A 13,432-nucleotide genomic window follows, 5' to 3' on the forward strand; every position below is an offset into this window, starting at 1 on the left:
CCCTCTGCCTTCTCCCCCTCCCCCCTCCCCTTACTGACAGAAGGCGCCCGGGCACGGGAGCTCGCGCTGGGGCAGGAGCAGCTGCTCGCGCTGCCGCCTGCCCGCGAGCTCCCCTTCTTCGCTCGCCCTCTTTCCCGCTCCCTCCTCGGCGCCATCCGGTGTTATGAGGCGGCCCTGAGGGGCAGCGGCGGCGGGCAGGGCAGCCCGGCAGGAGCCCGGCGCGGCCCGGCAGGGTGACGGGGTCTCACTTTGCCTCTTCGGCCAAACTCATGACTACGGCAAACTGCGGCGCCACCGACGAGTTCGACTTCAGGCTGATATTCGGGGAGGACGGGCAGCCCGGCCCCGGGCCGCCGCTGGGGCCTGCAGGTGCGTTCCTCCGTTGCCTTCTCGCCGCGCTGGGGCTGGGACGGGGGTGTCGGCTTCCTGTTTTCCTCCGAGTAAGGCGGGGAAGGGGGGTGCTGCCGCCTGCCCCGCCGCCGCGGGAGGTGGGAGACTGGGGCGGGAAGCGGCGCCGACCCTCCTCCCTCAGGCCGCTTCAGGGCTCAGCTCCCCTACCCTCGCTCGCGGGACGTGGGATCTGAGGGGGGGGTGATGCTGCTAGCAGGGCCGGGCCGGGGCTCATTGGGCCTCTCGCCGCCGTTACAACTTTCTTTGGGAAAAGAAATCCAAGAACTCGCGTCGTGCGGGAGGAGCCTTCGCCAGGGCGCGGTGGCTCGAGGGGGAAAGGCCCCGGCTCTTGCCGAGGCGGGGGGCGGTTGGGATCTGGTGGGCCTGGTCGTCTCCCTGGTCCGCGGGCGTTCCGCTGTCGCTTCTGGCGCAGGTACCGCACGGAGGGGCGCGGCTGTGTTCGCCTTCGCTGTGGGGGGGGCGATCGGCTGGGGTGTCCCGGCGAGGTATAGCGAGCCGCCAAATTCTGCATGGGGTAGCAAGCAACAGAATACTGATGAGGTTGCACTGGAGGCTTGGCTGGGGCTCCTGCCGTGAAAAGTTTCAACCTAACTGTTCCCCGTATGTAAGCATAATCGTTACTCCAGTGTGCGCCTATAAACTTCGTATACGTGCGTCTGGATGAACAAAACGCTCTGTGTTGAGATCTGACGGCTCTTTCGGTCCGTTTGTACGGATGCATACACGCGCCTCGGAGTGCTTCCATTTTATTCGGTTTTGTAGTATTTGAGTCTGAAAAATCCCTTTAAAAACCCCTCGTATTTCTTTAAACTGCAGAAAATAGTGTTCCTTGTAAATGATGATGTGAGGAATCAATAAGAGCCAGCTGTGCCGTGTGTGGTGTACCAGAGTTCGATGATTGCATGCCTTTTTTTCTGATCTACTTGAAATAAGTACTAGTTGGTAGTGCACTGTCTGAAGTCTAACTGGGTAGATGATAAGATAACTCTGAAACACGATTGGATCCAGGCTAAAGGATGCAGCCATGTTGTTTTATTCTGTGACTTGGGTTGTCTGCATAAGTTGATTAGAAATGAAAAGTTTCATACAGTCTTGTATGTCATCCTTTGTGAACACTTAGGATTAGTTTATTAATTTCTAACTGTATTGATGCTGAGATTCAGTTTAGAGATTTCTTCAGGTGAGGGGAGATTGTCTTTGCTTATTTCCAACTTGGTAGAATAGCAGATGGTGCTTTTGGGAACGGGGGCTAAGTTCCAGTAGCCAAATAAATGCATTACTGTGCCATATGAAAACAATGGGGAATGTTAACAGAGTACAACAAAAATAACTGACATCTTTGTTTCTATTCTTTTCACACAAAACTAGTAGTCTAAACTTTGCTCCTCTGTCAGTGGTGGATGAAAATGAGGTAACATGTTGCTTATAAAACTGGAAATGCTAGTGGCACTCAATTCACTTTTGTAATATTTGTACTTTGTCAGCATTCCTTAAGAAGTAGTTCAGATATTACTCTGAATACAGAGAATTTTTATGCTTGATAAGTTAAAGCTATTTTTCAGGCAGATTTAAAACTGATATTCAGACTGTGAACTTGTTTGCTGTAGCTTTCAATAAGCAATTTTGCATCTTTAGCTCAGTAATTTCCTTATTTTGTAAAATATTGGAGGTGAGCTTGCCTGCTGTGCACAGATGTGGCCTTCAGCGAAAGGGCTTGAGTAGGTCTAGCCTTCAAGTAATCTGTTAAAAGGATTGCCCCAGAGTTTGGCCATTAGTTCTGTCCATGTATTCTATATAGGAAGAACAGCTGGATTTCATAGAAGAGAGGACACATACTGGAAATCTTACTTGTTCCCTCCCCCCTTGTCCAAGTGAGTTAGCTGAACAAAAATTCTTAGATCTCCCTACAGCAGTGATGTTGTTGCTGCAAAGCGCATCAAAGCAAGTGTTAAAGGTATTTTATTTTCTAATGTATGTGAATAATAAAACATGCAGGTCACAGGGAAAGTTGCTTAATTTGTAATAAATTAAATTAAATTACTAAATTTTCCATGAAGATGGAGAATGCTTGAAAACACATTCTCACACTTCATGCCATATCTTTAGAAGTTTGGGATTGGCATCCTTGTGAAAGACGCGTCTGGTTCTTGTGTAAAGAACATGGAAATGTACCTTAATGTTTTCTCTTATGCTGACACTACTGTAGTGGTATGAAGATTTTATTATTTCATATGGGTACATATATAAGTATATGTATTCATATATTTTATCTCAAACTGTATTTTTAATCAAAGGCAAGAAAAAGTGAGCCGTTTTTAAATTTCCTTTAATAAACTTGATTTTTGAACAACTAAGGAAATGCTAGTCCCAGGCAGTAGATTACTTTTTTTATGATATTAAAAAGACAGTAGGAGAAATTAAAGCAGCAGGGATTATCACTTATACAGAATAATTTTAGTGGCATGCAGGACAGTAGAACTAACATAGTTTTGTGCTAAGTGGCAGGAATTGAGACTAACATTCTACAGTAGTGCTTGATGGGAAAGTTGCAGTTTCTGCCACAGAGGGAAATGCATGAAAGATGGTTTAAAGATGCTTAAAAGCCTCTAGATGAACACTACAGTCTTTGCAACATACTTCACTTAATCCAAGGGATAGCCCATTTCACCTAACCTGTGAACTAAAGTAAAAATTTGCTCAAGTGGTTGCCAACTAGATTGTCAAAAGCTCTTCAGCTGCTTTTAAGTGGAAGCTGGGTATCAAGCAGCTTCTGGAAAATCTTTTGCTCATAGTTTGGTGTCTCAAGAAAGAAACAATCTCTTTAACGTTGCCGTGTTTAGCACTCAAAACAGGTGGTATAGTGTTAGGTACTAAAGAGCTTCATCTTTCTCTGGCAATATAATTAGGGTCTCCAGTGCCCAAAGGTAATGGTATAGAGCACTCTGAAGTGAACCAAATCTCTTTGGTGTACTCTTTCTTGCGGAACTGTTTGGTTAGTTGCAGCAGCATCTGATTGCATCTTGCCACCTTGTATCGGTTGCATTTAAAATGCTTAAGTAGGCATTTGAATTCCAGTATCCTTCAGATCCTGTACATGCTGAAAAATTGATTGTCCTGTAACTAATTCTGTCAGTTACTTTGAGCTGCCACTATGTTTGGTCTTCTCAGTGAAGAGATTTTTGAGATGTAATACACAACACTTGAATTTAACTTGAATATTTTTCTGATGATGCCCCCATAGTCTTCACCCACCCAGTTTTATAATACTCTTCAGTATAATTTTAGGAAGTTGCCTAGAACTTCTTAAGCATTAAACAAGCTGCATTAAGATGTCCTTACTACTGTTAAAAACTATGCTGAGGATGCAGTATACCGTTTAGATGCCAGACAGTGCAAAAAGGGCGCAAAGACAGGTTGCTATGATGGCTTCCTTAGCTGAATTCTTATTTTAAGAGTTCACCTTCTGTTTTAAGGAATGAGTTTTTACAGTGTAAGAGCCTTTAAAGATCTTGGTGTATGTAGTACTAAGCTGTGAGCTCTGAATCTTTTTTGGTTTTGTAACAAAATTATTCTTTGTTAATATGTCAGATAGGTATGCTTAGAAGTAGAGGCTACAAACTGTTAAATGTCCAGAAAATTACTTACTCAGTTATTTAGGAAGTTCTGGAAGATGAGTTACTGATATGGTTGTTCAGAATCCTGTCTAAAATGTTCCTGTTATTTCTGATAAAGTCTTCTTAAAACAAAAGAAGGGTTAAGGTTTTGTTACCCAGTGAAACACAGTAATATATGGAATTTCATCCTAACATCCACCTTTTTTTCTTGGGATGTAAAGTATATGAGGAAAAAGTCATCGTTCATTATCTTCCAATATTAGTGGCCATCCTTTGTTTGATTTATTCCTTCCTTCAGCTCTTTCCCACCTTTCCCCCCCCCCAAAAAAAAAAAAATCTAAAAGTGTTGGTAAAAGTATCCTCCTTGGATCTTTAATTCTAAGTATCTGTTTTGGATTCTTGGAAACTATGGAACAATCTGAAAAGAGGTTCTCCATATTTCCTTTCACTTCATATTTGGTTAAGTAATGCTATTTACTAATCTTTTTACAGATACATCTCACAATTTCGCTTACTGTTCTCCTGAAAAGTATGGTATGAAAAAATATCTCAGTTGTGTAATGAATTTAGTGAATTTCAAAACATCTTTGTCAGTTGGAGGCTCATTCTGAATAAGGACAGTATATCTGGAATTGAATCTTCAGTTTATTTGAAAATCTCTATATTCATGTTCTCCTCCTGAGTTGTTGCCCCCTAACTTAGAGGTATTAGCTTATTGATTTGAGGCTCTTATTAAATATCATGGCTGAAACACACATTTTGCCATAGTGACTGTCAAAGTAACACCTGACCTTTTCTTTTGGAGGTTTCAATATCTGAACTTTGTGAGCTCCTCTGGCTGCTCAGCAGTTACCCCTGTCTATGTGTTGAGTGCTCTGAAGCCATGGCAGGCACTGAATTTTTCTTCAGTATCTAGGCTGGGTTCTCTGTAGCAAAAACTGGTGCTATATATGTGTAATTTAACTTAGTAAAATTCCTATAACCAATGATTTGTGCTGAAATACTACCATAGCACTAGTCGTTATAGCTTTACTTAGATCACTGATATGCAAGGTATTCATTTTTACATCTTAGTGATTATTGGTGACAAGTATTATTGTCAGGGATTGTTGGTAGAGAGCAGAAAATTGCCAAAGATCTTTAGAGAAGTTTGCAGTGTGCTTGAACTTTTTGTCTTTTCCCTAAGATGGTGATTAAGGTAACCAGTCAAGTTGTGGTAGGAAAGAGTAGTCTCATAATTAGATTGAGTGGAAAATAAGGATGCTGGCAATAATTTTGAACTTGAGGTGTGAGCTGATTGAGGGTTGCTGTTGGTTAAATTCTTTTTTGTCATCACATACTTCTGATCCAGAGTTGACATGAAGTTTGTTTTCCTTAGCTGAGTAAGAGAAACTCATCTTAGGAAGTCTCTGTGACAGACTACCTTGTGTACCTGTATGGTTCACCTGAAATTTTATGTTTTAAAACTTTTTTTATTCTACTTAGATTTAGTTTCCTGTATAAATGGATAGGAGAGAAAGTCTTTGCACAAGTTGGTAGCCCTGTGGTTATTATGTATAATTTGAGCCATCCATATAAATCCAGCTGTCTCTGCTGGTCTGTAACCATTTGCTATACAAAATAGTGCTCATGCAGATTAAGAGCAGGGTCAACTGGTGCACCTTTAAGAAAGGAATGAATGGACAAGTTGCTTGAGCCCATTTATTTTTTAGCTTCTCCCTTAGACATAAAGCATACTTTTTAACAGAAACGTTTAATTATTAGTTATTGAGCATTAAATGTATTGTGATAGGAATCACCACTGAAGGGAATCTCAGTTACTATAATTTTATTTTACAAGGTGGTATCTCTGCATGTGAAAGATTGACAAGCAGGGACACAATGCAAATCAGTCATAAACTGTGGTTATATAATTTTCTGATTCAGGGGAGGAGAGAAAACCAAACAGCTGCATCTGACCAAAAATAGAGGGTCTGTGACAAGAACCTTGTGACTTCATAATAACTTAGAGAGACATTGAGGAAGAACCAAAGAAAAACTTATATTAAAGTCAAATCTGGTATTGGTGGAGTCAGACCTGCATGGTCATTCAGAGTAACAGATCAATCTCATAGTCCTGGGAGGCTGGCACATTTGAGTATGTTGTGGTTTTTCCACAGTCTTGCCCTTTTGGATGAAGCTTGACCAGGATGAGACTACTTCAAAAAATACCCAACTGTTGTGTGCTGTTGTGAAGCAGTTGTAGCTGCACCTGAGATAATTCCATAACTTTTATGGTTTGGCATATGGTTCTGGGATCACTACATAGGGCATTGAAAATCACTATTGTAGTGAGTCACTGTGTAGTGCAAGGATTTGAAAAAGATCCCATTTGAGAAAATGTTACTTATTTTGTGTGTGAATTCATGGTCCCACCTCACCTTCTGCCCCCTTCCCCCTCATTTAATTATGGGCACAGCACAAGTGAAAACAAATCCCAAGAGCTAAGATATGGCAGATGGGCAAGATACAAAAGCATTTGTGCTAATGCTTTTATCTTGCATATCTCTGAAAATTGGAAATTTTCAGGACTACTTTCTTAAAAGTAGTCCTCTGCTTAAAACATCGAACCATCTTCTTCCTTTTGTGTTGTACAACTTTAAGCAGTTTATTGTATCCTTCCTGAAGTGTAGCCAAATAAGTGACATGGCTGTGAATGAGTGAGAAATGAGGCAGATTGGGCCTGAGTCACTAGTAAGCAGCAGTGTGGCTGTTCATAAATATAGGAGGTTTTGTCTAAAGCTGTCTTGGGTCAGGGAAGTGCATGGAGCAGACTTGGCAGACAGCCCAGCCTGTAAAACAACATCCAAGTCCTTACATTTGTCCAGGCATGCCATGTGGGGTTCGGATGTCAGTGGAATTTAAGATGAGCGAAACGATCAGTAAGGCTAAGTAAAATTGCAAGATAGGAGCGGCATTATTAACAAGCCAACATTCTCCTCTACCTTTAGTATGCCCATCTGTGAGCATTCATCTGAAATACTGGTGAAATAGAACATTAAAAAACAGTGGAAGTGTTCAAAGTCATGCAGAGAGATGAATTTAAATCTGAAGAACTGTAGCACTGGTTGACAAGCAGGTTCTCTGGGGCTGTACGGTGGCCTGCATGTCTTGAGTTAACCAAACAGCTGAACCTCAGCTTTTATGTGATACTTCTGATTAAATATCAGTGAATGCTTATGGTTACTTATCAGACAAAGGATGATAGGTGTTGATAGAAGAGAAGATACTTTTGCCTGCGTTCTGGAGGCTCAGACCTCATTTTTGTGTACCTGCTTAAAGAGAGTCTTCATGTTTTAGTGGCTGCTCACTTTGCTTTTTAGGAACAAATGCCAAGAGAAATGCTGTTTTTTTTAACCCCAGATTTTATTTTATTTGTAATAGTTTTGGTAAACAGAACAAAAAGACCAGACAACTTAAACTCATGGTTAAACAACATTTCTACTATACTGGAGAGGGAATGGAATTGTGACTGGACACACTGTTACCTTCTAACTAAAGTTGTTTCATAGAGTAACCCAAAATACAAACATGCTGTAAAGATAGCATAGTCGCAGTGCATTTATTAACCATTAGTGAAAGGGATTTCCTGCTTTTGATGGCTACATAATGGGCTATAATAATGTCTACAATGATTTATAGCTACTCGTGTACCTTGGATGCTTTCTAGTAGTTGTTCCCTAAACCAAGAACACAAAGGTGATGAGGAGCTGGAGTAACTGTATGATTGGACTCAATGATGTTAAAGGTCTTGACTCAGCCTAAATGATTCTATGATTACTGAAGGTTTTAATGGTGTCACTTAGGATAACTGTACTTTAGTGACAGGGCCACAAGAGAATGTGTGGTTTAGTCCAAAGAACCACCAAGAAAATCTGTCAACGTTTTGTTTCTCATAGCTTCTTTAAATTAGCTCTGTGTCTCTGTATTTCATCAGTGGAATTTGTCAAAATTAGGCTTTTGAGAGCAAATGCTACTGTCTGTGAAACTGCCTAGCTTGTTTGGTTGTGGGCAGGCGTTTAGGCTGATTAGATACAGTATGTAGTGAAACGTCCACTTCTGCTGGATTAAATGCAAACTGTTCAGGACTCTGAAGGGATGCAGGTTTCAGAGCTTGCATGCGGCACGGTTTTGAAGCATGCCAAAATATGGTCTCCCTTGTGTTTTGGGGGATCATTCTGAAAGTTGCTGAACAAACTACATTTGTGCTCAGCTTCAGGCTCCCCTTTCTCATTTGGCTGTTTGATTACTATTTCTGCTTGTTTTGCTTAGTACGTCAATCAGCAAAGTGAATTCAAGGTGTTTCTGATTCTGAGTTAATGTGAACAGCTGGAAAAACAGGAAAGTTTCAGATTATCATTCTGACTCATTTCAGACCTTAGATATACAAAGCATTTGAGTTTTGTGCACCTGAAGTCCACGTTAAAGCTGTATTATAAAATACGTTGGTGAAAAACTGTAATGTTAACAATACTGAGTTATCGCTATATGGTAGAATTGCATTCTGTGGTATGGTTTGCCATCTGTCATGTTGCAGGTCAGCTGCAGAAATACAGTGGAACTTTGCTAAGGTGTGAAGAGTTCTCGAACTAGTTTGTTCAGGTGCTATCAATACCTGTTCTTAGCCTCTGGGCCATGTTCTGTTTAATAAACACGAGAGATGTCCCCATTTTGGTCTCCCTTACTGTGTAACCTTTCCCCACTCTTAACTTCTTGCCTTAGCTTATTGCATTCCTTTTCTAACAATCTTCTCAAAGACCTTTGTCACCATACCCTCCTGTAAACTAAAACACCCATTTTCTTGCATGTTCCTGTCTTGCTTTATTTGCTATGGCCCTCCTTATACATTCTGATCTTGGAAACTTGGGTTCTGCTCAGTGATGGGTTCAGGACTGGAGACAACTGTAAACCTGGAGGTGTCTGTATAAAGCAGCAGGTTGTTAGCGGCAATGGTGTTGGTGTTAGAAGTTGATCAGTGGTAAAGGCATCCATGTAGATAGGTGAGGATTTCAGTTTATAAGTACAGCATAATCAGAACTTTGAATAGCAGGAGTCCATTAGTTTTTCCCTCACAAAGGAAGAGTTAGGTTGTGGATAATAAACTGGCCTGAGTACCAAGGATGTAGATAAATCTTTGGCTGGTGATTAAAGCATGTAATTCACTTATTCTCTTCAATCAGTATTTGAGTAATGTCCTTGCTTTTCTTTACAATCAGTTTTCTTGTGATGTGTCAGACACATCACACCCATTCTGGAGTGCTCAGTCTTCTCTCAGCTCCCATGTCTGTACACACCAGATGCTCTGGGATTGCAGGACTACAGTTTGTTCACAGATTCTAACACATAATCATGTGGAGTAATGTGCTTCATCATCAGAACAGCTGTGACAGGCTATAGGTACTATGTGCTAGTAACTGCTCCATGGATGTATATTGGGTTGTTTTAAGAATCTTCGCAAAGGCCATAGTGTTTTTTTAAATTTCTCTGAACTACTGGGTAGTGTTAAGATGAATTTCTAACACTGAATGACAAATGAAGCTTTCATCAGACTGAAGGGCAACAGCTTCTGTTTTGTCTAGCAGGGTATTGTGCAATAAAATACCATGGCTCTTGAATGACATACCCACAGAGAGAAAAAGGAAGCAAGGAGAAACCTGTACGTTTTAGAGATTTTTAAAACAAAAAGCAAATATTTTTCTTTAACCTGCTATGAGTATTAATTCATAGTTCTTCAATACCGAACTACATACTCAAAGTTTTCATTTAAGAACATGTTTCGTAATTGACCAGAAATGCCAGGAGAGTTGGAGAAGGCACAGGTACAAACACTGCATGGTGCTTCTGTCTGCTCTTTTTTTTTTTTTTGCTATTGTAACTGAACTTGGAATGACTAATTCTTGTTGAACCTTAGTTACAAGCTGGATTCCTTGCCTGATTTATACATCACTTTTGATCAGCATATCTCAAAGCACTCTACTATGAAAGATTATCAGAAATTATTTGGGGGGGGGGGAAGAGACAAGACTTCAACTGATACTCACTCTAGTACAGTAGAAGTACATGATTTTCTGTGCTTATGGCTGAAGCAGATGCATTTGATTTTCATGCTTATGTAGGCTGATTTTCTTACAAGTTGAATAAAATTTCATCGTTATTATTTCCCTATGTGGAAGCTAATTCTGTTACATCAGGGTGAAACTGCATGTACACTAAGACAGCTGTCCCAGTTTCAGTGCATCTCAGCTTGTGGCCTAAAGATTTAGTTGCATGTTACGTTTGTAGTGAGAACACCTGCAGTTTCTGCTCTGGTTGCTGGTTTCTCCCCTGTCCTAAAGCTTGTCATCCTGTCAGATTTTTTTTTTTTATATATATATATATATACACACACACATACAGGTGTTTGTGTTAGTGCTTTGCAAAGCTGATTGCCAAAATCATCTGGGTTAAAAATACCTGTCATTTCCTTTCCCCCTTGGTGAGTGAGTGTGTTTGGGAGGTTAAGGAGAGTAGTTGCTGCTCAAAAAAACATAACATGAAGTTAACACCTTGAGAGCCAGCATGTGCTTATTTTATTCCATGTCAGCTGTAAATATTTGATAATGTTGTATTATTTTCTTGCTTAAACTAGTGTGACTTCATTATTTTTCTGCATTTCTATTTAGGATAATTAATCCTCATCTGGTCTAGAATTTGAAAAAGTCTCCAGAGGAGTTCATACAGTTGAGAAGATTGTTTTTCTTGTATATTACCAATATTGTCACTTAACACAAGAGGAGTGAAATTCTGATGAGCATAACAGAGCTGCCTCTAGCATACATGACTGACAGAAGAAAAATTTATTTTTATCCATTGTGAGTAATCTGATATGACCATCAAACAGCACAAAATCACTGAAGAGGGGAGAACTGCTTCATAAAATGACAGTTGCTGCAAATCATCTTTTTTTGAAAGCTTAAACTTGCACTACTGATTTTTGTGTTGGTCTGTAAGGATGTCTTTCCCCTTTTCCTTCTTGCTACCTTAATTGTTTTGACAAGTTATACTTAGTACCATACTTGGTGGCGTACTAGTCAATTATGCTCCTAATGCATTGCTGTATTTTTTTAGGATTTTTTGGGGTTGTGTTTTTAAGTTGGCACTTAAACTTGTAGGAAATGTCTCTGGAGAACTTAGAGCTTTCAGTGGAAAACTAGAGTTGAATGACCAGTTATAGAGCTTTAGCGTGGTAGCATATCAACAAGAACTCTGATCAACGTCTTTGTGATTGTACAAGACAGACTGACTATTGGGTATTTTGGCTTCTTTGTGAAGATTAAGACTCCTTTTTGACCCCAAGAACTATGTGAACTGCTGCAAATTAGTAGGGTAATGAAATTTTAAAATTAATTTGCATATGCTTTTTGTTCCTATTTTGAGCCATTTCTGTGCTGTTCTTCATGATACCTGTTGTTCAGAAAGAGATAATGGTAAATGTCATGGCAGAACTGAGAAACAGAAGAGGCTGTTGTTCTTTTTAAAGTTTGGGAGTGGAGACAGATTATATGACTTGTCTGAGAACACACATGATGTCTGTGGCAATGCTCAAGTCTTTCCTCATGCTATTTAAAGGACTTGATTACTGATCCTGTTTTCACAGTAGTATTTTTATAAGACCTAGGTCATGTTGCACTTTCTTACTACCTTATAACAACTTCTATTGTCTGAACCTGTTTATGTGCCTACGAATCTGGAATAAAAAAGTGGTTTGGATAATTTTGGCACAGGGCTTGTGTTCAGACATTTGATAGTAATTGACCTTCCTTCTGTGGAGAAATCTGGCTCTCTGTACAGCTGCACATGTGTATGTGCCAGGACATGGCTGAGGAGTGAATGTGCAGTCTGATAAGGCAAAGAGCAAGCAAAATATCTCTTAGGAGTATTTGTTCTCCATGTTATTTGCTTATATTCTCCAGTTAGCTTATGCTGAAGTGTTCTTAGCAGTTGAGTAAAGGATAAACCAGCACTGTTTTAATAAAAGAGCTTTTGTAAACCAGTCTCTTTCCAGGCAGTAGCAAATGCACATTCAAAAATGACAGACTTTGTGCATCTCATTGATAAAGGATGATACAGAGGTCTGATGTAAGATTGCATTGGCAGCCTGCAGGTTTGCATAGCTTGTATGCAACTACGTAAAAATAGAGCATCTACATCTGTGATCCCCCAGTAGTCAATCCGATCACTGGGGTGAGGCAGAAGGCTTCACTACGTTTCTAAACAGTTGAGTGGCTTCTTCATAATGATGGTGCTATGCCTGGTAGTGCTAAAAGCTGCTATAAGTTAAAACAAAGCTGAGTTTATTTCTCTGCTAGTTGTCCAGAAGACCTCCCTTGATAGTAAAACAAAACTTGTTTGACGCAGTTTTTTTTCTCAGCAAACACCGACTTTTTGTTTTGTTTCTCTGTCTCCTTTTAAATGTTTACTGGAACAAATAAACTACTAATACTACTTCTAAAATTGAACTTACTGGACTGCGATTCTTCAAGTGCTTTTTAACCTTTTGTTTAACCCAGTTTTCTTTGCATTGCTATTGCTTTGTTAGCAATTTACTCAGTTGCATTTTTCCTAAAGAAAAAACGTTTAGCGCACCTGCCTTTTTAGGGTCATGGCAGGCTTTTGATGTGAATGGCTCTATTTCTTTTAGTCTTTTTATTTTGCTGTCTCTATCCTATCTAGCATCATGCCCCTGTGTACTTGTGGTAGTTTTCATGCTCTATCTTAGTAATCTGACCTGATTTGTTTGCTTATTGAACGCTTCTTTCTTATATTTTATGGTCAATGAAGGCCTCATGGCTTGGCCAGCCTCACTTCTCACTTTACTGTATTTCCTCCCCCAAAAGGATTGTTTGAATGTAATAGCTCTCCTATTAAGTAACCACATTTCCATAGCTCCTTTTTTCTGTCTTGGGATTCTCCATAACCTTTTATTTCTTCTTTGCCTTGTACTTGCCTTTTGTGAAACTTCCCTGAGTTTGTTTACCCTCTGTGTTCTTGAAGCCCTGTGGTTTTAGGTTGTTTTTTGGTTTGTTTGGGTTTTTTTTTCTGTTGGCTGGTTGGGTTTTTGGTTTTGTTTGAGTTTGTTTTGGTTTTTTTTTTTTTTAGCTGTTCTCACCTCTTTCCATCTTAAGAGTTGTTAGCTGGGGTTTAGTTTTGTTTGTTTGTGGGTTTTTTTCCCCGTTTCTTTCACCCAAGTTACATTAATTTTGTATATTTACTAGTGCCTTCAAATTAGAGGGCTCTTCCAGACTGTATTCTCTCTATAGAGTCTTCAGTAGGACTCAAATCATTATTGACAGATAGCCTAGTAGAATTAATGACACGATATGAAAAGG

General features: G+C 40.0%; 1 protein-coding gene across 2 annotated transcripts in view; it reads left to right on the forward strand.

Moving 5' to 3' along the window:
- The first annotated feature begins 269 nt into the window (after window positions 1-269).
- Window positions 270-13,432, forward strand: part of NFATC3 (nuclear factor of activated T cells 3) — a 66,542-nt gene continuing 53,379 nt past the window's right edge. For both annotated transcript variants that reach the window (XM_054389905.1, XM_054389906.1), the window contains exon 1: window positions 270-369. In XM_054389905.1, coding sequence (XP_054245880.1) covers window positions 270-369 — 100 coding nt within the window. The remainder of the gene's footprint in view (window positions 370-13,432) is intronic.

This window comes from Indicator indicator, chromosome 19 (genome assembly GCF_027791375.1).
Source record: "Indicator indicator isolate 239-I01 chromosome 19, UM_Iind_1.1, whole genome shotgun sequence".
NCBI lineage: Eukaryota > Metazoa > Chordata > Aves > Piciformes > Indicatoridae > Indicator > Indicator indicator.